Genomic DNA, 22,223 nt, shown 5'->3' on the forward strand with positions numbered 1-22,223 from the left:
CACTCCCTCACACACCTCCATATATCCACAGGGCCCTATAGTTGCTATACGACGCCCACACACGCACCTCCATATACTCCCAGGGCCCTATAGCCGCTATGTGAACCCCCACACACACACCTCCATATACCCCCAGGGCGCTATAACCCCTATATCAATCCCTCACACACCTCCATATATCCACAGGGCCCTATAGTCACTATATGACCCCCCCACGCACCTCCATATACCCCCAGGGCCCTCTAGCCCCTCCCCATATGGCGCCCCTGGGCCCTATAGTGGCTATGTGACCCCCCCACACACCTCCATATACCCTCAGGGCCCCATAGCCCCTATGCAACCCCCCACGCTCCTCCATACACCCCTCCATACAGCCCCAGGGGGGCCCTATAGTCTCTATGTGCCCCCCCAACCTGCAACCCCCCCCCCATATTGTCCTGGGGGGGAGCCCTGTGGCCTCTCTAAGGCCCCAGAGAGATCCCTATGGGCCCCATATAGCCCACAGAGGGGTCCCTGCAGCCCCATTGCCCCCCATAAGGTGCCTATGGGTCATGGAGCCCCATAGGGCCGCCCCACCCCGGCATCCATACAGCTTCTCTTTATAGCTGGAGGGGCCCTATGGCCCAATGGGCATGGGTCTAGCCCCTGCAGGCCCCCCCTGCTTCGCCCTGTATGGCCCTATAAGTGCCTGGGGGTTCGTACAGCCTCACAAGGTCCCATAGGGATCCATATGGCCGATATATAGCCCGAGGGGAGTCCCTATGGCCACACAAGGCCCCTATACAGCCCAAGGAGGGCTCCTGTAGTTCCCCAGAGTGCCAGAGGGGTCCATACAGCTCCTGTATAGCTTGAGGGGGAGACCTATAGCCCTACAGAGCCCCTATAGCGCCTGAAGGGGGTCCCTATGGCCCCATACAGTCCCACAGGGTGCATACAGCCGCTATATAGCCTCAGAGCGGGGGTGGTGCAGCTCCATAGGGCCTCGGGGGGAGCCCTAGAGCCCCACAGGGCCCTGGGGGGGGGGCATACAGCCCCTATAGGGCCAGGGAGGGCTCTATACCCTGTACGGCCCCTGGGGAAGGGGAACCCGCCCCACAAGCACTCGAGTCGCCGTAGGGGCAATCGAAATCCTTTATTGTCTCTTCACCAAAAAGCACAGAAACGACATAAAACGGCCCCGGGGGGCGGGGGGGGGGGGCTCCCCGTGCGAGGCCGGGGTCCTCGTGGGAGGCTGAGGGGGGGCCTCGTGCGAGGCCCCCCGCGCAGTCCCCCGTGCGCCACGAGAAAGCGAGAACATGATTCGGGGACGAGGGAGGGGCCCAGGCGTCCGGGGGGGCCCAGGCGTCCGAGGGGGGCCCAGGCGTCCGGGGGTCACTGCTCGTTGGGGTTGGGGTTGGCGTCGGGGTACTTGGTGAGGTCGAAGGTCAGCACCTTGCTGATGACGCAGTCGCCTTGCTGGGGGGGGGGGGGGGTGCACAGGGGTAAATCACCAGCCCCAGCCCCCCCCCCCCCGGGGTATTTACCCACCCCGTGGGGCATCCACCACGGTGCATTCCATGGGGGGGGATTTGCCCCACCGTGGGGGTATCTGCCCCACGGAGGGGCGTGTATCTGCCCCATGGGGGGTATTTGCCCCGCAGGGGGGGGTTCCTGCCCCGCAGGGGGGGGTGTATCTGCCCCATGGAGGGGGGTGTATCTGCCCCGCGGGGGGGGGGGGGTCCTGCACCACGGAGGGGGGTGTATCTGCCCCATGGAGGGGGGTCCTGCCCCGTGGGGGGGGTGTATCTGCCCCGCGGGGGGGGGTCCTGCCCCGTGGGGGGGGTGTATCTGCCCCGCGGGGGGGGGTCCTGCCCCGTGGGGGGGGTGTATCTGCCCCGCGGGGGGGGTCCTGCCCCGTGGCGGGGGTGTATCTGCCCCATGGAGGGGGGTGTATCTGCCCCGCGGGGGGGGGGTCCTGCCCCGTGGGGGGGGTGTATCTGCCCCGCCGCCCTACCTCGGGGTAGACGCCGATGAGGCTCTGCGCCTTGGTGTAAAATTCCTCCTTGAGGGAGATGACGATGGCCTGGAAGTTGGCGGCCGACTGCTCCTTGATGTAGTTGGCCACCTGCGGCGGGCGTCAGCACCCCGAGAGGGCCCCGGGCGCCCCGAAAGGGCACCCGGCCCCCCGAAACGGCCCCCCAGGACCACGAAACACCCCCAGGCACCCTGAAAGGGCACCAGGCACCTCCAAACAGCACCTGGGCTCCCCAAAACACACCCAGCTACGCCAAAAGAGCCGCCAGGCCCCCTGAAACAGCACCCGGGCACCCTGAAACAGCATCTGGGCACCCCAAAATGCCCCCAGGCACCCCGGAATGGTGTTGGGGCACCCCAAAAGGCCCCAGGCACCCTGAAACTGCACCTCAGGACCTCAAAACAGCCTCGGGCACCCCAAAATGGCACCTACAACCCCCAAAACACTGCTAGGTACCACAACTGCACCCCGGGAATCCATCCCCACCCTCAGAGACCCCCAAACCTCCCAGGTGACCCCAGAACTGCACCCAGAGACCCCAAAACTGCATTGAGGGACCCTGAAACCACCCCCAGGAAGGCCAAAACTGCAGCCAGGGGTCCCAAAACGGCCAGGGGACCCCAAAACTGCACCCGAGGGCCGCAAAATCACATCTAGGCCCCCCGAAAGGGCACCCAGGGGACCCCAGAGCAGCCTGGGGGTCTTAGAACCGCCACCCAGGACCTCAAAACGGCACCCAGGGACCCCGAAACTGCACTGGGGGAACTCAAACCCCCTGGGGATCCCAGATCCCCCCCAGCACCCCTAAATGCCCCCAGGGAGCTCCCAAAGCCCCTCGGGGACCCCAAATCCCCCACTAGTGATTGGAAACTGCCCCACGAGAGGCCTGAACCCCCCCAGGATCCCCAGACTGCCCCAGGGAGCCCCCAACCCCTCCCTGGGACCCCAAATTCCTCTCTCATTAACCTGAAACTTCCCCAGGGACCCCAAACTGCCCCTGGGGAGACCCAACCCCCCCATGAGGAGCCCAAAATGGCCCCCAGGGAGCCCCCAAAGCGCCCCCCAGCGCCCACCTTGCCGATGTTGGTGTTGTCCAGCGCCGCGTCGATCTCGTCCAGGACGAAGAATGGGGCTGGTTTATAGCTGGGGGGGGAGCAGTGAGAACCCGGGTGCCCGGGGCAGCCCCCCCCCCCCCCGCCCCGGAGCGCCCAGGCGTCCGGGGGGCCCAGGCGTCTGGGGGGCCCCGGCGTCCGAGCCCACCTGTGGATGGCGAAGAGCAGGGCGAGGGCGGCCACGGTCTTCTCGCCGCCGGAGAGGTTGTCCATGGGCCGGAAGCGCTTGCCCGGGGCCACGCAGTTGTAGTTGATGCCGTCCAGGTAGGGCTCCTCGGGGTTCTCGGGGCCCAGGAAGGCCTGGGGGGGGGGGGGCGGGGTGGGGTGGGGTGGGGGTCAGGGTGCCGGCCCCTCGTGCGCGGGCGCCCTGGTGCACGGCCCCGCGGGCAAGGGGCGGCAGAAGGGGTGCGAGCGTCCGCGGGGCGTCGGGCTGCCCGTGGAGCGGCCCGGGCTGCGCCGAGTGGGGTGCACGGGGCCCCGAGCGAGGGCACAAGCGAGGCCCCATGTGAGGGCGCGAGGCCCCGTGCAAGACCCCATATGAGTGTGCAAGGCCCCGTGCGAGGCCCCACGTGAGTGTGCAAGGCCCCGTGCGAGGCTGTGTGTGAGCGTGCGAGGCCGCATGTGAGCGTGCGAGGCCGCGTGCGAGGCCCCACGTGAGCATGCGAGGCCCCGTGTGAGGCCCCATGCGAGCGTGCGAGGCCCCGTGCAAGGCCCCGTGCGAGCGTGCGAGGCCCCGTGCGCGGCCGCGCGCGGGGGCCGGTACCTGGGCGCTGCTGTTGCGCGACAGCGCCTTGTAGATCTCGTCGATGTTGGTGGCCACGGACTCGAAGCAGGCGTTGAAGCGGTCGAAGCGCTCCTTCTTCATCTGCTCGAAGGCCTGCTTGGCCTTCTTGGCCCGCTTCCGCGCCGCCTCGAACTCTGCGGGCCGGGGGGGCTCAGCGGGGCCGGGGGGCTCAGCGGGGCTGGGGGGCTCAGTGGGGCTGGGGGGGGCTCAGTGGGGCCAGGGGGGAGGCTCGGGGGAGGCTCAGGGGGGCTCAGCGGGGCCGGGGGGGGGGCTGCCCCCTGCCCCCTCGCCCAGGCCCTGCTCGGCCCCGAGCCCCCGGCCCCCACCAAACGCGTCGCAGACCCTCCCCGTGTCCCCCCGCGTCCCCCCGTCCCCCCCCCGTGTCCCCCCCCCTCACCGTCGGACGTCTCCTGGACCTTGTCGCGGACGCTCCCCGTGTCCCCCCCCCCCGTGTCCCCCCACCCCCCCGTCCCCCCCCACCGTCGGACGTCTCCTGGAACTTGTCGCGGACGCTCCCCGTGTCCCCCCCCCCGTGTCCCTCCCCCCCGTGTCCCCCCCCCGTGTCCCCCCACCCCCCCGTCCCCCCCCCACTGTCGGACGTCTCCTGGAACTTGTCGCGGACGCTCCCCGTGTCCCCCCCCCCGTGTCCTCCCCCCCGTGTCCCCCCCCCGTGTCCCCCCACCCCCCCGTCCCCCCCCACCGTCGGACGTCTCCTGGAACTTGTCGCGGACGCTCCCCATGTCCCCCCCCCATGTCCCCCCCCCGTGTCCCCCCCCCGTGTCCCCCCACCCCCCCGTCCCCCCCCACCGTCGGACGTCTCCTGGAACTTGTCGCGGACGCTCTCCAGCTTCTCCATGGCCTTCATGTTGGGGGCGGCGATGCGCTGCAGGACGCTCTGCTGCTCCGTCAGCCGCTGCTGCAGCTGGTTCATCTCCTGCCGGATCTCCTCCTCCGCCTGCGCGTCCTGGGGGCGGGGCTGCGTGGGGCGGGGCCCGGGGGCGGGGCCTCGGGGGCAGGGCCTCGTGGGGCGGGGCCCAGGGGCGGGGCCTCAGGGGTGGGGGCGGGGCCTTGGGGGGCAGGGCCTCAGGGGCGGGGCCTTGGGGGGCGGGGCCTCTGCAGAGATGACGCAGGGCTCTAGCTGGGGGCGGGGCCTCGGAGTGGGTGGAGCTCATGGGGTGTGGCCTTTCAGGGCGTGGTCCCAGGGAGGGCGTGGCTTTGGCTGGGTGGGGGGTGGGTGGAGCCCCGTGTGGGCGTGGCCTCGGGGAGGGCGTGGCTTTGGCTGGACAGGAGGGCGGAGCTCAGCACACCCAGCCCAGGGTCCTGCCAGGGTCATGGGCGGAGCCTGGGGGAAGGGGCGGGGCTCAGGGCACTGTGACCTCAACCCCCAGAGGGCGGGGCTTGGAAAGGGGTGGGGTCTGCCATGCTAATGACCCGGGGCGCGGCTTGGCGTGGGGGCGGGGCCGGCGTTAAAGGGCCGGCGCACCTTGAGCTCCTCGGGGAGGTCGCTGTAGTCGATCTCGATGAGCGCCTCGCGGGCGTAGAGGCTGGACGTGCGCTGCGAGCTGCTCACCGGCTCCTCCCCGGCCGGGCCCCCCTGCGTGGGGCGGCGGGGGCACCCGGGCCCCACGGTCAGCGCGGGGCGCCCCACGGCCCGCCCCCCCCCCCCCCGCAGCGCCGGCCCCACCTCCTCCTGGCTGATGTCGTCCATGGTGCCCTTGGAGAGCGGCAGCTTGATGTCCTGCATCTTGCAGGCCTGCAGCAGGTTGTGGCGGTCGCTGCGCTTCTGCTCCAGCTTCGTCTCGATGGCCGTCACCTCCTTCTGCAGGTGGGTCATCTCCCTGCCGCGGCGGAGGGGCGGGGTCAGGCCGAGGCCCCGCCCCCAGCCCGGCCACACCCCCTCCACCCCGCAGCCAATCGCACGGCAGGACGCCGCAAGGGCGGCGAGGCGTCGCGGTGGCGAGAATTGGCATGAGGCCCCACCCTCATGCCTTGGCCCCGCCCCATAGTGTGGCCCCGCCCCCGGCTGCCAGGCCCCGCCCCCGGGCCCCGCCTCACTTGTTGGCCCCGCCCAGCTTCTTGCGGATCTCGTCCATCTCGTGGTTCTTGTCGTTCACCTCCGACTTCTTGGCCAGGTGCTGGTTCTTCAGGTCCTGCAGCTGCGCCATGGTCTCGTCGATGATCTTCATGTGCCGCTGCTCCTCCTGCGGGCGTGGCCGGCGTTAGCCCCGCCCCCTACGGACCCCACCCCCGCAGGCCCCGCCCCCAGGCCCCGCCCACCTTCTTGAGCTTCTCGATCTCGGCCTCGTCCTTGCGCACGCCCTGCTCCCACATGAGCACCTTCTCCTGGTCCTCCCGCAGCTGGTTGCGCTCGAAGTCCAGCTGGATCCCCAGCCGCGTCTTCTGGTTCTCGAACTCCAGCCTGCCGCGACCCCCGGCCTCAGCGGGGCCGCGGGCCGCCCGCCCCCCACGGCCTGGCCCCCCGCCACGGGGGCAGGGCCTGCCCCCCGGCCCCGGCCTGCCCCACCTCTTCTTGGCGATCTCGTTCTGCCGTTTGACCTTCTCCTCCTCAAACTCGCGGATGTTCCTGACGCCGATCTCGCGGCAGAACTCCTCGAAGACCTCGTCCTCCACCTGGGCGCACGGCCGGAGGGGGGGCGGCCGTCAGCCCCACAGGGACCCCCGCAGCGACGACCCGAGCCCCCCCACTCCCACCGCTCCTACCTGGTTCATCTTCTCCTTGAGGTCCTTCATCTCCCGCTCCCGGCCCTGGATGATTCTCTTGATGTCATTGATCCGCGGCCCAAAATTGGCCAGTTCGCTCTCCAGCTTCGACTTCTCCTGCGACAGAGGGTGGAGACGGGGGTCAGCACGCGGCAGGGACCCCCACGCCTCGGGCAAACACGCCGGGGCCGTACGGAGCCCATCACGCCCCACGAAGGTCCCTACAACCCCACAGCGCCTGCAGGAGCCCGTAGGGCCCACGAAACGCCCGGCGAGAATTACAGCGGCCCCAACACCAAGAAGCCACCGTACGTTGCCCGAAACGCGCGCAGCGAGGCCGTTCGGCACCCGTTACGCCTCAGCGCGTCCGCGGAATGCCCCCCAAAAGGGGAGGTTTCCCCAGCTGCGGGCAGAGCGGGGTCCGGGCAGCCCCCGTCGCGCCCCGCGCGGGGCCGGCGTGCGGTACCTGGAGGTTGAGGGCGAGGTGCCGCGTCTTGGTCTGCTCCAGGTCGCTCTGCGAGTACTTGAGGCGCATCTGGAGGCCGTGGGCCTGCGACTGGACCTGGCGCAGCTCGGCCTCCTTCCGCTTGGCCTTCATCTGCTCCTGGGGGCGCGAAGGGGGCAGGCGGTGAGGGGCCGCCCGGGGGCAGTGGCCCCCGCCACAGGCTCCGTGCCACCAACGAGGCAAATAGATGCAGTTTTAGGATCTCTATAAAGTCTCTACGGCGCCTGGGACAAAAGAAACGCCCGGTTTTGGGCTCTCCACGGCTCCTGAGCGCCTAGGGAGAGGCAAAAAGGTCTTTACAGAGACAAAACGCGTGGTTTCAGAACACGTACGGCCCCTAAAGCACCTGCAAAAAGGGAAAACAGTTTAAAGCTCTAATTTTCAGGCTCTGGAACCACAGGGCCGCAGCTCTGGGATACGCAGCGATGCTTTAAAACGCAGAGAAAGATCCCGCGCGGTCGTGAGGACGCTCCGGGAACCGGGATCAGCCGCAGCGCGGGCGCAGGTGGGAGCGCTGCGGCCGAGGGGCCCCGGGCGCGGAGGCGGGCGCAGCCCCACCTTGAGCTCCTCCGTCAGCCGCTCCTTCTTCTCCTTGAGCTTGTCCACGGCCTTCTCGTCCCAGCGCCGGGCCTTGGCCTTGAGGTCGCTGGCGCCCCCCGAGATCACCCCCGACTTCTGGAAGAGGGTGCCGTCCAGCGCCACGGTCTGCGGGCAGGGAGCAGCGGTGAGGGGCGGCGGCGCGGGCGCTGCCGGGGCCGCGCGGGGGGCCCGGCGCCCGCCCGGGGGGCCCGGCGCCCGCCCGGCCCCCACCTTGTGGCGCTGGTGGCCCCCGAAGGCGATGCGCCGGGCGTCCTCCACGTTGTCGCACACCAGGGCGTTGCCGCAGGCGTACTGCAGCGCCTTCTTGATGTGCGGCGGCTCGTAGCGGATCACGTCGATCACCAGCTTCGCCCCCTTCAGCTCCCGCAGCTTCTCGTCCGTGGGCTTCACCTGCGCCCCCGGGGCTTAGGCGGGCACGCCTGAAACGGGGCCCCCCAAACCCAGTGCCCCTGGGGGGACCCTGAAACGGGGCTGCCCGAATCCCAGCATCCCCAGAGGGCGCTTGAGGAGGTTAAATGGGACCCCCCAAATCCTGGGAACCCCAAGGGGACCCTGAAACAGGGCCCCCAAAACCCAGTGCCCCTGGGGGGACCCAGAAACGGGGCCGCCCGAATCCCAGCATCCCCTGGGGGGTCCTGATGGGGTTAAATGGGACCCCCCAAATCCTGGGAACCCCAGAGGGGCCCTGAAACGGGCCCCCCACATCCCAGTGCCCCTGGGGGGACCCTGAGCCCTGACGGGGTTAAACAGGGCTCCCTGAATCCCGGCACCCCAGGGGGTCCCCGAGCCCCCACAGGTTAAATGGGGAGCCCCCCAAATCCTGACACCCCCAGGAGCACCCTGAAACTGGGCCCCTCAAACCCCAACACCGCCAGGGCGGTCCAGAGCCCCCAGGGGTTAAATGGGGCCCCCCAAACCCTGATACCCCTGGGAGGACCCTCAGCCCCGGGGGATCCCCGCCTCCCCCAAACATCCTGTGAGCCCCACACGTGTGTGTCCCCCCCCCCCCGCCCCCCGGCTCCCACCTCCAGGTAGTCGAGGGGCAGGAAGGTCTCGGGCTCGCCCCGCTGCTCCTTGATGTACTGGATGCAGTCGCGGCCCGTCTTCTCCGAGTCCACGATGATGGCGTCCATGTTCTTGCCCAGCACCTTGGTCACCGCGATCTGGTACTTCTTCTGCGTGGGCTGGCACAGGTCGATGAGGCGCCCGTACTGGGGGGGCAGCGGGCGGTCACGGCGCGCCGGGGGGCACGCTGAGGGGCTGGGGAAGCCCAAGGCGTGGGGCGGTTCGGGGACCGCGAGGCCTCCCCGGGTTACACCCGCCCCCCCCAAGCTCCCGAACGAGGGGGACAAGCCCCCGCCAGCCCCCCGCGGCCGTGGGGCGGCCCCGGACGCACCACGGAGCCGGGGTAGAGGCGCTTGATGCTGTCCATGATCTCGGCCTTGCGCTGCTGGCGGCTGCTCTCCTGGCGGTCGATGCGGGCGTCCCCGAGCTGCTCCATCACCTGGTTCAGCTCCTTGTTGATCTCGTCGATGCGCCGCTTGGCCAGCTCCACCTCCTCCGTCAGCTCCCCCTCCAGGCGCTTCTGCTCCTCCAGCGACTGCCTGCGGGCACGCGGGCACGGGGACGCCTCGGGGGAGGCCCCAGGGGCACGGGGACGGGGGCACGGGGACACCTCGGGGGAGGCCCCGGGGGCACGGGGACGGGGGCACGGGGACACCTCGGGGGAGGCCCCGGGGGCACGGGGACGGGGACACGGGGACACCTCGGGGGAGGCCCCAGGGGCACGGGGACGGGGGCACGGGGACACCTCGGGGGAGGCCCCGGGGGCACGGGGACGGGGGCACGGGGACACCTCGGGGGAGGCCCCAGGGGCACGGGGACGGGGGCACGGGGACACCTCGGGGGAGGCCCCAGGGGCACGGGGACGGGGGCACGGGGACGCCTCGGGGGAGGCCCCAGGGGCACGGGGACGGGGGCACGGGGACGCCTCAGGGGAGGCCCCGGGGGCACGGGGACGGGGGCACGGGGACGCCTCGGGGGAGGCCCCGGGGGCACGGGGACGGGGACATGGGGACACCTCGGGGGAGGCCCCAGGGGCACGGGGACGGGGGCACGGGGACACCTCGGGGGAGGCCCCGGGGGCACGGGGATGGGGACGCCTCGGCGGAGGCCCCAGGGGCACGGGGAGGGGGACGCCTCGGGGGAGGCCCCAGGGGCACGGGGACGGGGGCACGGGGACGCCTCGGGGGACGCCCCAGGGGCACGGGGACGGGGACACGGGGCTGGGGGACGCCTCGGGGACATAGAGACAGGGACACAGGATTGGGGGACACCTCAAAGAGCACTCTGGGAGCACAGAGATGGGGACTCGGGGCTGGGGGACCTCGGGGACGGGCGCTCACTTGCTGGTGGCGATGTACTCCTCCAGCTTCTCGATGCGCTTCTGGTTCTCCTCGATCTCCCGCAGCTTCTGCTTGATCTTGGCCTGGGGCAGAGGACAGTGAGGGGCGGCCGTGGGGGGCGGCGGGGGGTCCGGGCACCCCGACTCACCTCCGTCTCCACCTTCTTCCTCTCCTCCAGGTCCAGCCGGTCCTGGTCGGCCTTCTGGTCGCGGTTGAACTTCTCGAGCTCCTGGGCCAGCGTGGCGGCCCGCTTGCTGGCCTCCTCCTTCAGCCGGTGGTACTTCTTCACCTGGGGGGGGACAGCGGCGGCGGGCGGCTCGGCGGCGGCCCCAGCAGCGCCCGCCGCCCGGCCCCGGCGCCGCCGCCGGCCCCACCTGGTTCTCCTCCAGCGTGAGGTCGCGGCCCTGGCTCTGGCTCTCCTCCTCCATGCGCTCCTCGAACTCCTGCCGGGCCTTCTCCACCGAGAGCATCTCCTTCTCCAGCTCGTCCATGTCGCCCTTGCGCTTCTTGTACTGCTTCTGGGCGTTCTGCAGCGACTTCTTGGCCGCCTCCAGCTTCTTGATCTTGTGCGACGTGTTCTCCTTGGCCTTGATGTACTGCGGCCGCTTCTGGTTGAGCTCCGAGTCCTTCTCCCTGGGGCGAGGGCGGGCTGAAGGCGGCCCCAGGCACCCAGCCGCCCTCGCCCCGGCCGCCTCCCGGCCCCGGCGCCTACTTGATCTCCTTCTCGATCTGCTGCTGCTCCCGCATCATCTTGCCCAGCTCCTTCTTGCGGTCCTTGAGCTCGTCCTCCACCCGGTCCATGCGCTTCTTGTCCTTGTCGATCTCCCGGTTCTTCAGCCCCAGCTCCTTGTTGAGCTTCTCGATCTCGGCCTCGTTGTGGTACAGCTTGAAGAGCTGCAGCTGCACCTGGGCCCGCACCACCTCGTCCTTCAGCCGCTGGTAGCGGTCCGCCTGCCGGGAGGGAGAAACGGCCGTGGGGGGGCCCGTCGGCGCACGCCACCGCCGCGCCGGGCCCCTGCGCCCGCTGCCCCACCTCCTCCTTCTCCTGCTTGGCCTCCTTGCGCTCGGCGGCGATGTTCTTCTTGCGGTGGTAGTTGAACTGCGTGTCCTCCTCCGCCTTCACCATCTCCTTCTTGCGCTTGTCGTACTCCTGCGCCAGCTCCCCCGAGCGGCTGATCTCCTCGAAGAGCGCCGTGCGCTCCTTGGGGTTCTTCATGGCGATGGACTCCACGGCGCCCTGCGGCAGCGGCGAGGCCTCAGCGCCGGGGCGCCCGCGCCGGCAGCGCCTGCGCGTCCCCGCGGGGGCCCCGGCGCCCACCTGGAAGACCAGGAAGTTCCTGGCCTTGATGAGGATGCCCAGCTTCTCCAGCTCCTCGCTGTACTCGCTCAGCTGCACCACGCGGTTGTTGATCTTGTACTCGGAGGAGCTGCCTGCAGCGGGCGGCGGGTGAGGGCGGCCTGGCCGCCGCCGCCGCGGCCACCACCGCCCCCCGGCGCCCCCGCGCACCCACGATGACGCGGGCGAAGGTGCGGTCCTCGGCGCCCTCCTCCGAGTACACCATGCTGACGAAGGCCCGGCTGGCGGCCGGCTTGCCCACGGGCGCCCCGTGGATGAGGTCGCGCAGCGTCTTCACCCGCAGGTTGCTCGTCTTCTCGCCCAGCACGAAGCTGATGGCGTCCATCAGGTTCGACTTGCCTGCGGGGGCAGGGGAGGGGAGGGAGCGGCGCGGCCGCACGGCGCCGCGGGACGAGGAAGAGCAGGGAGCGTTGTGGGATGGCCGGAGGCGCCCGCAGGGCACCCTGGGAGGGCCGGAGGGGTGTGCAGTGCATTGTGGGATAGCCAAAAGGGCCCGCAGGGCATCGTGGGATGGCCAAAGAGGCTCGTGGTGCATCATGGGATGCTGAGGGGGCCTGCAGCACATCCTGGGATGGCCGAGGGGGCCCTGCAGTGCATTGTGGGATACCCAGCGGGCCCCACAGTACATCATGGGCGAGCTGAGGGAGCCCACGGTGCACGCTGGGACACCCAAAGGGCCCCGCAATGCATCGTGGAAGGCCGAAGGGGCCCCACAGGGCATCGTGGGATGGCCGAGTGGAGAGGGAGGGCAAGGCCGCTGGTGCATCATGGGACACCCAACGGCCCCGCAGTGCATCATGGACACCCAACGGGCCCCGCAGTGCATCATGGATGGCTGAGGGGACCCTGCAATGCATCATGCGATACCAAAGGGGCCCACAGTGCATTATGGGACAGCAGAGGCCCTGCAAAGCATCATGGGACAGGCGAGGTGAGAGGGTGAGGCCGCAGGTGCATTGTGGGATAGCGGGGGGGCAGCCAGGCGGTGCATCGCGGGACGGGCCTGGCCCCGCGGCAAAGCACCCTGGGACGCAGGCGGTGACGGGAACGCGCGCAAAGCATCACGGGATGGCGGGGGGGCCGCAGGGGAGCCGGGAAGGTGGCGGCCGCGGCGGGGTCTCACCGGAGCCGTTGGGGCCGATGATGGCGGTGAAGCGGCGGAAGGGCCCGATGATCTGCCGCCCTTGTAGGACTTGAAGTTCTCGATCTCGATGAGCTTGAGGAAGCCCATGGCGGCGGCGGCGGCGGCGGCGGCGGGACCGGGCCGCGACGGGAGCCCGGAGGGCGGGAGACGCGGCGCCTACGGCAGCCGCGGGCGGACACGGGGGCCGCCGCGGCCGCGCGCGCCAAGCCCGGCCCCGCCCCGCGGCCGCTCTCGCGAGACCGCCCCCCCGCGCGACGCCGGCCGCCACCGCCCCGCCCCGCGCGGGCGCTGATAGGCTCCCGCCGCCGCCGCTCCCCCCCGCCCCGCCAGCGGCCGGAGGGCGGGGGCGGCAGCGATTTGCATGCGGCGCCCCGCCCGCCGCGCCGGCGGATTGCCGCGCCGGGGGCTCATTTGCATGGGGCGGTGCCGGGGGCGGGGCGTGGAGGGGGTGGGGCGGTGTCCCGTCTCCGTGTCAACGGGCGGCAGACGGAGCGGGGGGGGGGGGAGGGGCGGGGAAGGCAGGGGTCGAGGGCAAAGGGCAGGGGTCAGAGGCAAAGGGCAGGGGGCAAAGGGCGAAGATCGGGGGCAAAGTGGGGGGATGCAGTGACGAGAGCGGACGGAAGGCGCCGCCCCCCCCCCGGTTCCCCCAGCATCCGGCTACTGCCCCAGCCCCTCCCCCCACCGCGGGGGGCCCAGGCGTCCGGGGGGCCCAGGCGTCCGGGGGCCCGGCACACGCTTCGGGGGGGGGGGGGGAGACGGGGGACGCCGGGTCCCCAGAGAGAGAGAGAGAGACACGAGGCGGCGGCGGCGGCCGAGAGCTTTATTGAGCGCCTGGGGGCGGCGGTGGGGGGGGGGCCCCGGCGTCCGGGGGGCCCAGGCGTCCGGGGGGGCCCAGGCGTCCGGGGGCCCCGGCGCCCGGGGGGCTCAGGCGCGCGCGGTGACGTAGCGCGGCCCCAGCCCGGCGAACAGCTCCTGCTCCCACTGGCTCATGAGGGCGAAGTGCAGCGGGCGCTGGCAGGCGGCGCAGGCCGGGCCCGGGGGGGCCTCGCGGGGCAGCCCCAGAGCCCCCCCAGCACTCGGAGAGCCGCGCTGTGGGGCCGCGTCAGCCACGGGGCCCCACGGCGCCGCCCCAGAGCCCCCCCAGTGCCCCCCTCCCCGTGCCCCCAGAGCCCCCCAGCACTCGGAGAGCCGCGCTGTGGGGCCGCGTCAGCCACGGGCCCCACGGCGCCGCCCAGAGCCCCCCCAGAGTGCCCCCCCCCCGGGCCCCAGAGCCCCCAGCACTCGGAGAGCCGCACTGTGGGGCCGCGTCAGCCACGGGCCCCAACGGTGCCGCCCCAGAGCCCCCCCAGTGCCCCCCCCGGGCCCCAGAGCCCCCCAGCACCCCCAGTTTCCATGTCCCCAGCCCCCCACCCAGTGCCCCAGTTCCTCTGGCCCCAGTGCCCCCAGTGTCCCCAGTACCCCCCAGTTCCCTGTGCCCCCAGTGCCCCCAGTTCCCCTGGCCCCCAGTGCCCCCCAGTCCCCCCCATGCCCCCGTGCCCCCCACCACCCCGGTGCCCCCCAGCCCCCCCGTGACCCCCCACCGCCCCGATTGCCCTGGTCCCCCGTTACCCCCCCAGTCCCCCCCAGTCTCCCCCAGCCCCCCGTGGCCCCCCCACCGCCCCGATGCCCCCGGTCCCCCCGTTACCCCCCCAGTCCCCCCCAGTCTCCCCCAGCCCCCGTGCCCCCCCACCGCCCCGATGCCCCCGGTCCCCCGTTACCCCCCAGTCCTCCCAGCCCCCCGTTGCCCCCCACCGCCCCGATGCCCCCGGTCCCCGTTACCCCCCCAGTCCCCCCAGTCTCCCCCACCGCCCCAATGCCCCCCGGTTCCCCGTTACCCCCTGCCCCCCCCGCGCACCGGCCAGGTTCTCCATCATGGCGGGCGTGTGGTGGGGGGGTGGGCGCGAGGCGCAGCAGCTCCTGCCCGCGCGGCACCGTCGGGTAGTTGATGGCCTGGACGTAGAGGCCGTGCTGCTCCAGCAGCGCCCGGCTCAGCCGGCTGTTGAGCGCCGCGTCGCCCACCTGCGCCGGCGCGCCCGCGTCACCGCCGCCCGGCGGCACCGGGGGCCCCCCGGCCCGAGAGGCGGCGGGCCCCGGCGTCCGGGCGGGAAGGGACCCCCCCCCCCACCCCCTCCACCCCGAGAGGCGGCGGGCCCCGGCGTCCGGGCAGGGTGGGGACGGGACCCCCCCCCACACCCCCCCACCCCGAGAGGTGGCGGGCCCCGGCGTCCGGGGGGGCGGGACCCCCCCCAACACCGGGATCCCCCCCAACAGCACCCCGAGATCCCCACGCTCTGGATGGGCCCCGACACCCCCGAGACCCTGGGGCCAGGCAGGGCCCCCCCAAGACCTCCCAGGACCCCCAGGGGCCCCAGGCGTCCGGGTGCCCCCCCACCCCCCCAACCCCCCCGGGGGCCCAGGCGTCCAGGTGCCCCCCCACCCCCCCACACCCCCCCAGGGGGCCCAGGCGTCCGGGCGCCCCCGCCCCCCCCACGGGGCCCAGGCGTCCGGGCGCTCACCAGCAGCGGCACGATGTGGCTGGGGCAAGGGCAGGGCCGGCAGCCCCCCAACCCCCCCGAGGGCCCAGGCGTCCGGGCGCCCCCCCCCACCCCCCCCGCCCCCCCCACGGGGCCCAGGCGTCCGGGCGCTCACCAGCAGCGGCACGATGTGGCTGGGGCAGGGCAGGGCTGGCAGCCCGCGGTCGCGCAGCAGCAGCCGCAGGTGCTTGGCGTGGCGCTGGTGGGCCCGGCGCAGCGCCCCCCCCTCGGCGCCCCCCAGCACCCGCAGCGCCGCCAGCGCCCCGGCCGCCACCGCCGGCGGCAGCGCCGTCGTGAAGATGAAGCCGGGGCCCCAGCGAGCGCACGGCGTCCACCAGCACCGCCGGCCCCGCGATGTAGCCCCCCACGGCGCCCACCGCCTTCCCTGGGGGGGCACGGGGGGGGTCAGGGCGGCCCCGCGGCCCCACGGGACCCCCACAGACCCCCCCCCCCAGCCCTGCAGACCCCCCCTTGGACTTCCTTAGGGGTCCCAGGGCCCCCCAGACCCCCCGGCCCCCCAGACCCCCCCCTTGGACTTCCCTAGGGGTCCCCAGGGCCCCACAGACCCCCCCTGGCCCCACCCCCCCCGGACTTCCCTAGGGGTCCCAGGGCCCCCCAGACCCCCCGGCCCCCCAGACCCCAGGGCCCCACAGACCCCCCCCCCGGCCCCACACCCCCCCCAGACTTCCCTAGGGGTCTCAGGGCCCCACAGACCCCCCCTGGCCCCACAGACACCTCCCCCACAGACTTCCCTGGGGGTCCCAGGCCCCACAGAGCCCCCTGGCCTCAGAGACCCCCCCCAGACTTCCCTGGGGGTCCCAGGGCCCACAGAGCCCCCTGGCCTCAGAGACCCCCCCCCAGACTTCCCTGGGGGTCCCAGGGCCCCACAGACACCCCCCAGCCCCACAGACCCCCCCCCACAGACTTCCCTGGGGGTCCCACGGCCCCACAGACCCCCCCGGCCCCACAGACCCCCCCCACAGACTTCCCTGGGGGTCCCACGGCCCCACAGACCCCCCCTGGCCCCACAGACCCCCCCCGCAGACTTCCCTGGGGGTCCCACGGCCCCCACAGACCCCCCCTGGCCCCACAGACCCCCCCTGCAGACTTCCCTGGGGGTCCCAGGGCCCCACAGACCCCCCCTGGCCCCACAGACCCCCCCCGCAGACTTCCCTGGGGGTCCCACGGCCCCCACAGACCCCCCCTGGCCCCACAGACCCCCCCTGCAGACTTCCTGGGGGGTCCCAGGGCCCCACAGACCCCCCATCTCCTTCCTTGGAAGGCACAGAGCGAGCCAGGGAAGCCCCCGCCCCCCCCAGCCCCAGAGATCCCCTCCAGGCCTTCCCTGGGGGTCCTACAGACCCCCCGAGGGCCCTACTGACCCTCCACAGCCCCAGTGTCCCCCCCCCAAGACTTCCCTGGGCCTCCCACAGCCCCATAGACCCCCCCATAGCCCTATAGACTCCCCATGGCCTTCTCTGGGGGGGTCCCAGGGCCCCTCAGAGCTGCCTGCTCTGGGAAAGGGTCCATGGGGGGTCCCAAGGGGTCCCAGAAAGGGTCCTGGGGGTGCAGGGCGGTCCCAGGGGGTCTCATGGGGGGGTCCCAGTGGGATCCTATGGTGGGGGTCCCCTGAGAGGGGGTCCCTGGGCTCCTGGTGGTCCCATGGCAGGTTCCTGGAGCTGCATGGGGGGCTCCTGGGGGTCCCACGGGGGGACCATGGGGGTCCCTGGGGGGGGTCCCGGGGGGGGTTCCTAGGGGTCCACGGGGGGTTCCTGAGGGTTCCCTGGGGGGGTCCCAGGGGGGGTTCCTAGGGGGTCCCACAGGGAGACCATTGGGGGGGGTCCTGGGGGGGGGTCCCGGGGGGCTCACCGAGGGTGCCGGAGACGATGTCGATCTTGTGGGCGACGCCGTCACGCTCGGCGATGCCGGCGCCGCGGGGCCCGTAGAGCCCCACGGCGTGGACCTCGTCCACGAAGGTGAGCGCCCCGTGGGCGTGCGCCACGTCGCAGAGCTGCTCCAGCGGCGCGATGGAGCCTGCGCCCGGCCAGGCACGTCAGGGGGTGGGGGGACGTGGGGGGTGGGGGGCAGGGCGGGGGTGGGGGGATGTGGGGGGGGGATGTGGGGCAGGGCAGGGGGTGGGGGGATGTGGGGGGGGGGGATGTGGGGGGGATATGGGGCAGGAGGGCAGGTGGGGGGATGTGGGGCAGGGCAGGGGGTGGGGGGATGTGGGGGGTGGGGGGATGTGGGGGGATATGGGGCAGGAGGGGCGGGTGGGGGGATGGGGGGTGGAGCAAGATGGCATACAGGGTGAGATGGGGGACTATGGGGCAAGGTGGGGGGACATGGCGGGGGGGTGTGGGGCAATATGGGGCAATAACAGCGGGCTACGGAGCGATACCCAGGGGTCTGGTGGGGCTCCATGGGGGTTTCAGGGTCCCCAGGAGGTTTGAGGGTGCCCAGAAGGGTCCCCAGGAGGGTTTGGGGGCTCCTGGGAGGTTTGAGGGTCCCCAGGAGGGTCCCCAGGAGGGTTTGGGGCTCCCAGGAGGGTTTGGGGCTCCCAGGAGGGTCCCCAGGAGGGTTTGGGGCTCCCAGGAGGGTTTGGGGGACTCCCAGGAGGGTCCCCAGGAGGGTTTGGGTGCCCAGGAGGGTTTGGGGCTCCCAGGAGGGTCCCCAGGAGGGTCCGGGCGCCCAGGAGGGTCCCCAGGAGGGTTTGGGCTCCAGGAGGGTTTGGGGCTCCCAGGAGGGTTTGGGGGACTCCCAGGAGGGTCCCCAGGAGGGTTGGGCACCCAGGAGGGTTTGGGGCTCCCAGGAGGGTCCCCAGGAGGGTTTGGGGCTCCCAGGAGGGTTTGGGGCTCCCAGGAGGGTCCCAAGGAGGGTTTGGGGCTCCCAGGAGGGTTTGGGGGACTCCCAGGAGGGTCCCCAGGAGGGTTTGGGTGCCCAGGAGGGGTTTGGGGCTCCCAGGAGGGTCCCCAGGAGGGTTTGGGCGCCCAGGAGGGTCCCCAGGAGGGTTTGGGGGCTCCAGGAGGGTTTGGGGCTCCCAGGAGGGTTTGGGGGACTCCCAGGAGGGTCCCCAGGAGGGTTTGGGGCACCCAGGAGGGTTTGGGGCTCCCAGGAGGGGTCCCCAGGAGGGTTTGGGTGCCCAGGAGGGTTTGGGGCTCCCAGGAGGGTCCCCAGGAGGGTTTGGGCGCCCAGGAGGGTCCCCAGGAGGGTTTGGGGCTCCCAGGAGGGTTTGGGGCTCCCAGGAGGGTCCCCAGGAGGGTTTGGGGCGCCCAGGAGGGTCCCCAGGAGGGTTTGGGCGCCCAGGAGGGGCCCGGGGGAGCCCGGCGGGGGGCGGGGGTCCGCGCACCGTCCATGGAGTGCAGGGACTCGGCACGTCGTTGTGCCGGTACACGTGCTTGGGCACGCCGCTGGCCCGCGCGCCCTGGATCAGCGACGCGTGGTTCCCCGCGTCCGAGAACACCTGGCAGCCTGGGGGGGGGGGGGCGTGTCTGTCCGTCCGTCCATCCACCCGCCCGTCTGTCCATCTGTCCACCTGCCTGCCCGCCCGTCCACCCACCCGTCCATCCACCCGCCCGCGCGCCCTGGATCAGCGACGCGTGGTTCCCCGCGTCCGAGAACACCTGGCAGCCTGGGGGGGCGCATGTCCGCCTGTCTCTCTGTCCGTCCACCTGCCCGCCCGTCTGTCCATCTGCCTGCCTGTCTGTCCGCCTGTCCACCTGCCTGCCCGCCCACCCGCCCATCTGTCTGTCCGCCTGTCTGTCCATCTGCCCGCCCGTCTGCCCCCTGTCCGCCCCCCCGGTCCCCGCCCGCCCGCCCGTCCGTCTGTCCATCCACCTGCCCACCTGTCTGTCCATCTGCCCGTCCGTCTGTCCGCCTGTCCACCTGCCTGTCCGCCCCCCTGTCCGCCCGCCTGCCCGTCCGTCTGTCCCCTGCCCGCCCGCCCGTCCGCCCGTCCATCTGTCTGTCCGCCCGTCCGCCCGCCCGTCCGTCTGTCCCCCGTCCGTCTGTCCCCTGCCCGCCCGCCTGCCCGCCCGTCCGTCTGTCCACCCGCCCGCCCGTCCGCCTGTCCGCCCGCCCGCCCGTCTGTCCGCCCGCCCGTCCATCCGCCCGCCCGCCTGTCTGTCCCCCGCCCGCCCGTCCGCCCGCCTGCCCGTCCGTCTGTCCACCCGCCCGCCCGCCCGCCCGTCCGTCCGCCCGTCCGCCCGCCCGCCCGTCCGCCCGCCCGCCCGTCCGTCCGTCCGCCCGTCCGCCCGCCCGCCCGTCCGTCCGTCCGCCCGCCTGCCCGCCCGTCTGTCTGTCCGCCCGTCTGTCTGTCCGCCCGCCCGCCCGCCGTCCGCCTGTCCGCCTGCCCGTCCGTCCGCCCGCCCGCCCGCCCGCCCGTCTGTCCGTCCATCCGCCCGCCCGCCCGTCCGTCCGCCCGCCCGCCCGTACCCGGAGCAGGCGGCCGAGCGTGGCCAGCGCCGTGTCGTTGGCGGCGAAGCAGGAGGAGAAGAGCAGGGCGCGGGGCTGCCGGTGCAGCCGCGCCAGCGCCGCCTCCAGCGCGCCGTGCAGCGGCGACGTCCCGGCGATGTTGCGGGTGCCGCCCGCGCCCAGGCCGTGCGCCCCCAGCGCCGCCCTGCGCCCCCCCGCCGTCACCGCCGCCCCACGGCGCGGGGGGCGGGGGGCTCGGGGGGGGGCGGACATGGGGTGCCCGGGGGGGGGGGAAGGGGGGACCCGGGGGGGCGGAGATGGGGTGCCCGGGGGGGGGGAAATGGGGTACCTGGGGGCGGAGATGGGGTGCCGGGGGGGGCTCGGGGGGGTGGGGGCGGACATGGGGTGCCCGGGGGGGCGGTGATGGGGTACCCGGGGGGGGGGGAATGGGGTGCCCGGGGGGGGCTCAGGGGGATGGGGGTGGAGATGGGGTACTCGGGGGGGGAAATGGGGTACCCGGGGGGGGGGCTCGGGGGGGGCGGAGACGGGGTGCCCGGGGGGGGGAAGGGGAGACCCGGGGGGGGGAAATGGGGTACCCGGGGGGGCGGAGATGGGGTACCCGGGGGGGGCTCAGGGGGATGGGGGTGGAGATGGGGTACTCGGGGGGGGGGCAGAGATGGGGTGCCCGGGGGGGGCTCGGGGGGGTGGGGGCGGAGATGGGGTACTCGGGGGGGGGAATGGGGGGATGGGGGCGGAGATGGGGTACCCGGGGGGGGCTCAGGGGGATGGGGCGGAGATGGGGTACCCGGGGGGGGCAGAGATGGGGTACCCGGGGGGGGGGATGGGGGTCCTCGGGGTGCCTGGGGGGGAATCGGAGATGCCAATGGGGGGGGGGATCGGGGTCCTTGGGGTGCCCGGGGGGGGTTGGGGGAGTCTCCCTGGGGGGTGCAGTGGGGGGGTCCCGGGGGGGGCGCTGACCTGGCGGCCCGCAGCACGGCCGGGTGCCGGCGGGGGGTGGGGATTGGGGGGGGGTCTCCCGGGGGGGTGCCGTGGGGGGGGTCCCCCGAGGGGGTGCCGTGGGGGGGTGCAGTGGGGGGGGTCCCGGGGGGGGGCGCTGACCTGGCGGCACACAGCACGGCCGGGTGCCGGCGGGGGGTGGGGGATTGGGGGGGGGGGGCTCCGGGGGGGTGCCGTGGGGGGGGGTCCCCCAGGGGGGTGCCGTGGGGGGGTGCAGTGGGGGGGGTCCCGGGGGGGGCGCTGACCTGGCGGCCCGCAGCACGGCCGGGTGCCGGCGGGGGGTGGGGGATTGGGGGGGGTCTCCCGGGGGGCTGCCGTGGGGGGGGGTCCCCCGAGGGGTGCCGTGGGGGGGTGCAGTGGGGGGGTCCCGGGGGGGGGCGCTGACCTGGCGGCCCGCAGCACGGCCGGGTGCCGGCTCATGCCCAGGTAGTCGTTGGAGCACCAGACCTGGACGGGGCGGCGGCGGGGGGGGGCGGCGGCCAGCGGGGGGGCGGCGGCGCGCGCCCCAGCGCCGTGAACACGCGGTACGTGTGCGAGCGCCGGAGCCCCGCGAGCCGCGCGCCCAGCGCCGCCTCGTACGGGAAGGCGTCGTCTGCGCGGGGAGCCGTCAGCCGGGGGCGCGGGACCCACGGAGCCTCGCCGGGACCCACGGGGACCCACGGAGCCACCGCGGGGACCCACGGAGCCTCGCCGGGACCCACGGGGACCCACGGAGCCACCGCGAAGCCACCACGGGGACCCACAGGGACCCACGGAGCCACCGCGGGAAACCATGGAGCCACCGCAGAGCCACGCCAGACCCACGGGGACCCACGGAGCCACCGCGGGGACCCACGGAGCCACGCCGGGACCCACGGAGCCTCGCCGGGACCCACGGGGACCCACGGAGCCACCTCAGGGACCCACGAGCCACCACGGGGACCCACAGAGCCACCATGGGGACCCATGGGGACCCACAGAGCCACGCCGGGACCCACGGGGACCTACGGAGCCACCACAGGGACCCACGGAGCCACCGAGGGACCCACGGGACCCACGGAGCCACGCCGGGACCCATGGGGACCCACGGAGCCACCGCGGAGCCACCACGGGGACCCACAGGGACCCACGGAGCCACCGCGGGAAACCATGGAGCCACCGCGGAGCCACCACGGAGCCACGCCAGGACCCACGGGGACCCACGGAGCCACCACGGGGACCCACAGGGACCCTCGGAGCCACTGCGGAGCCACACCGGGACCCATGGGGACCCACGGAGCCACCGCGGAGCCACCGCGGAGCCACGCTGGGACCCACAGGGACCCACAGAGCCACCCACGGGGACCCACGGGGACCCACGGAGCCACCACAGGGACCCACAGGGACCCACGGAGCCACCACGGGGACCCACAGGGACCCACGGAGCCACCATGGAGCTGCCACGGAGCCCTCCAATGCAGCCCGGAGACCCCCCCCCCCGGAGCGCCCCAGAGCACCCTAATGTGCACCCGCCGCCCCCAGCCCCGCTGTACCCCGGCGCGCCCGAAGCACCCTAAGTGCCCTGGATCCCCTCCATTGCACCCCGATGCACCCCCGATCCCC

General features: G+C 73.4%; 2 protein-coding genes across 2 annotated transcripts; both read right to left on the minus strand.

The window, feature by feature from the left end:
* Window positions 1–1,113: 1,113 nt before the first annotated feature.
* SMC1A (structural maintenance of chromosomes 1A) lies at window positions 1,114–12,816 on the minus strand. The gene is given in 26 exon segments (XM_062598702.1): window positions 1,114–1,455; window positions 1,994–2,104; window positions 3,088–3,157; window positions 3,275–3,426; window positions 3,890–4,044; window positions 4,718–4,874; window positions 5,394–5,504; window positions 5,595–5,748; window positions 5,966–6,111; window positions 6,188–6,329; window positions 6,435–6,541; window positions 6,632–6,748; window positions 7,098–7,235; window positions 7,695–7,841; window positions 7,947–8,126; window positions 8,762–8,947; window positions 9,133–9,340; window positions 10,142–10,224; window positions 10,290–10,430; window positions 10,516–10,774; window positions 10,854–11,092; window positions 11,175–11,378; window positions 11,460–11,572; window positions 11,649–11,837; window positions 12,622–12,678; window positions 12,681–12,816. Coding segments are annotated over 26 exon segments (3,699 nt in total). The 5' UTR covers window positions 12,730–12,816; the 3' UTR covers window positions 1,114–1,371.
* A 626-nt stretch (window positions 12,817–13,442) lies between these two features.
* On the minus strand, window positions 13,443–22,179 carry LOC134152943 (5-aminolevulinate synthase, erythroid-specific, mitochondrial-like). The gene is given in 12 exon segments (XM_062598703.1): window positions 13,443–13,710; window positions 13,712–13,731; window positions 14,537–14,573; window positions 14,575–14,700; window positions 15,331–15,528; window positions 15,530–15,600; window positions 17,085–17,249; window positions 18,562–18,579; window positions 18,582–18,688; window positions 19,651–19,830; window positions 21,028–21,145; window positions 21,148–22,179. Coding segments are annotated over 12 exon segments (1,626 nt in total). The 5' UTR covers window positions 21,590–22,179; the 3' UTR covers window positions 13,443–13,566.
* Between the last annotated feature and the right edge of the window lie 44 nt (window positions 22,180–22,223).

Source organism: Rhea pennata, chromosome 35 (assembly GCF_028389875.1).
Source record: "Rhea pennata isolate bPtePen1 chromosome 35, bPtePen1.pri, whole genome shotgun sequence".
NCBI lineage: Eukaryota > Metazoa > Chordata > Aves > Rheiformes > Rheidae > Rhea > Rhea pennata.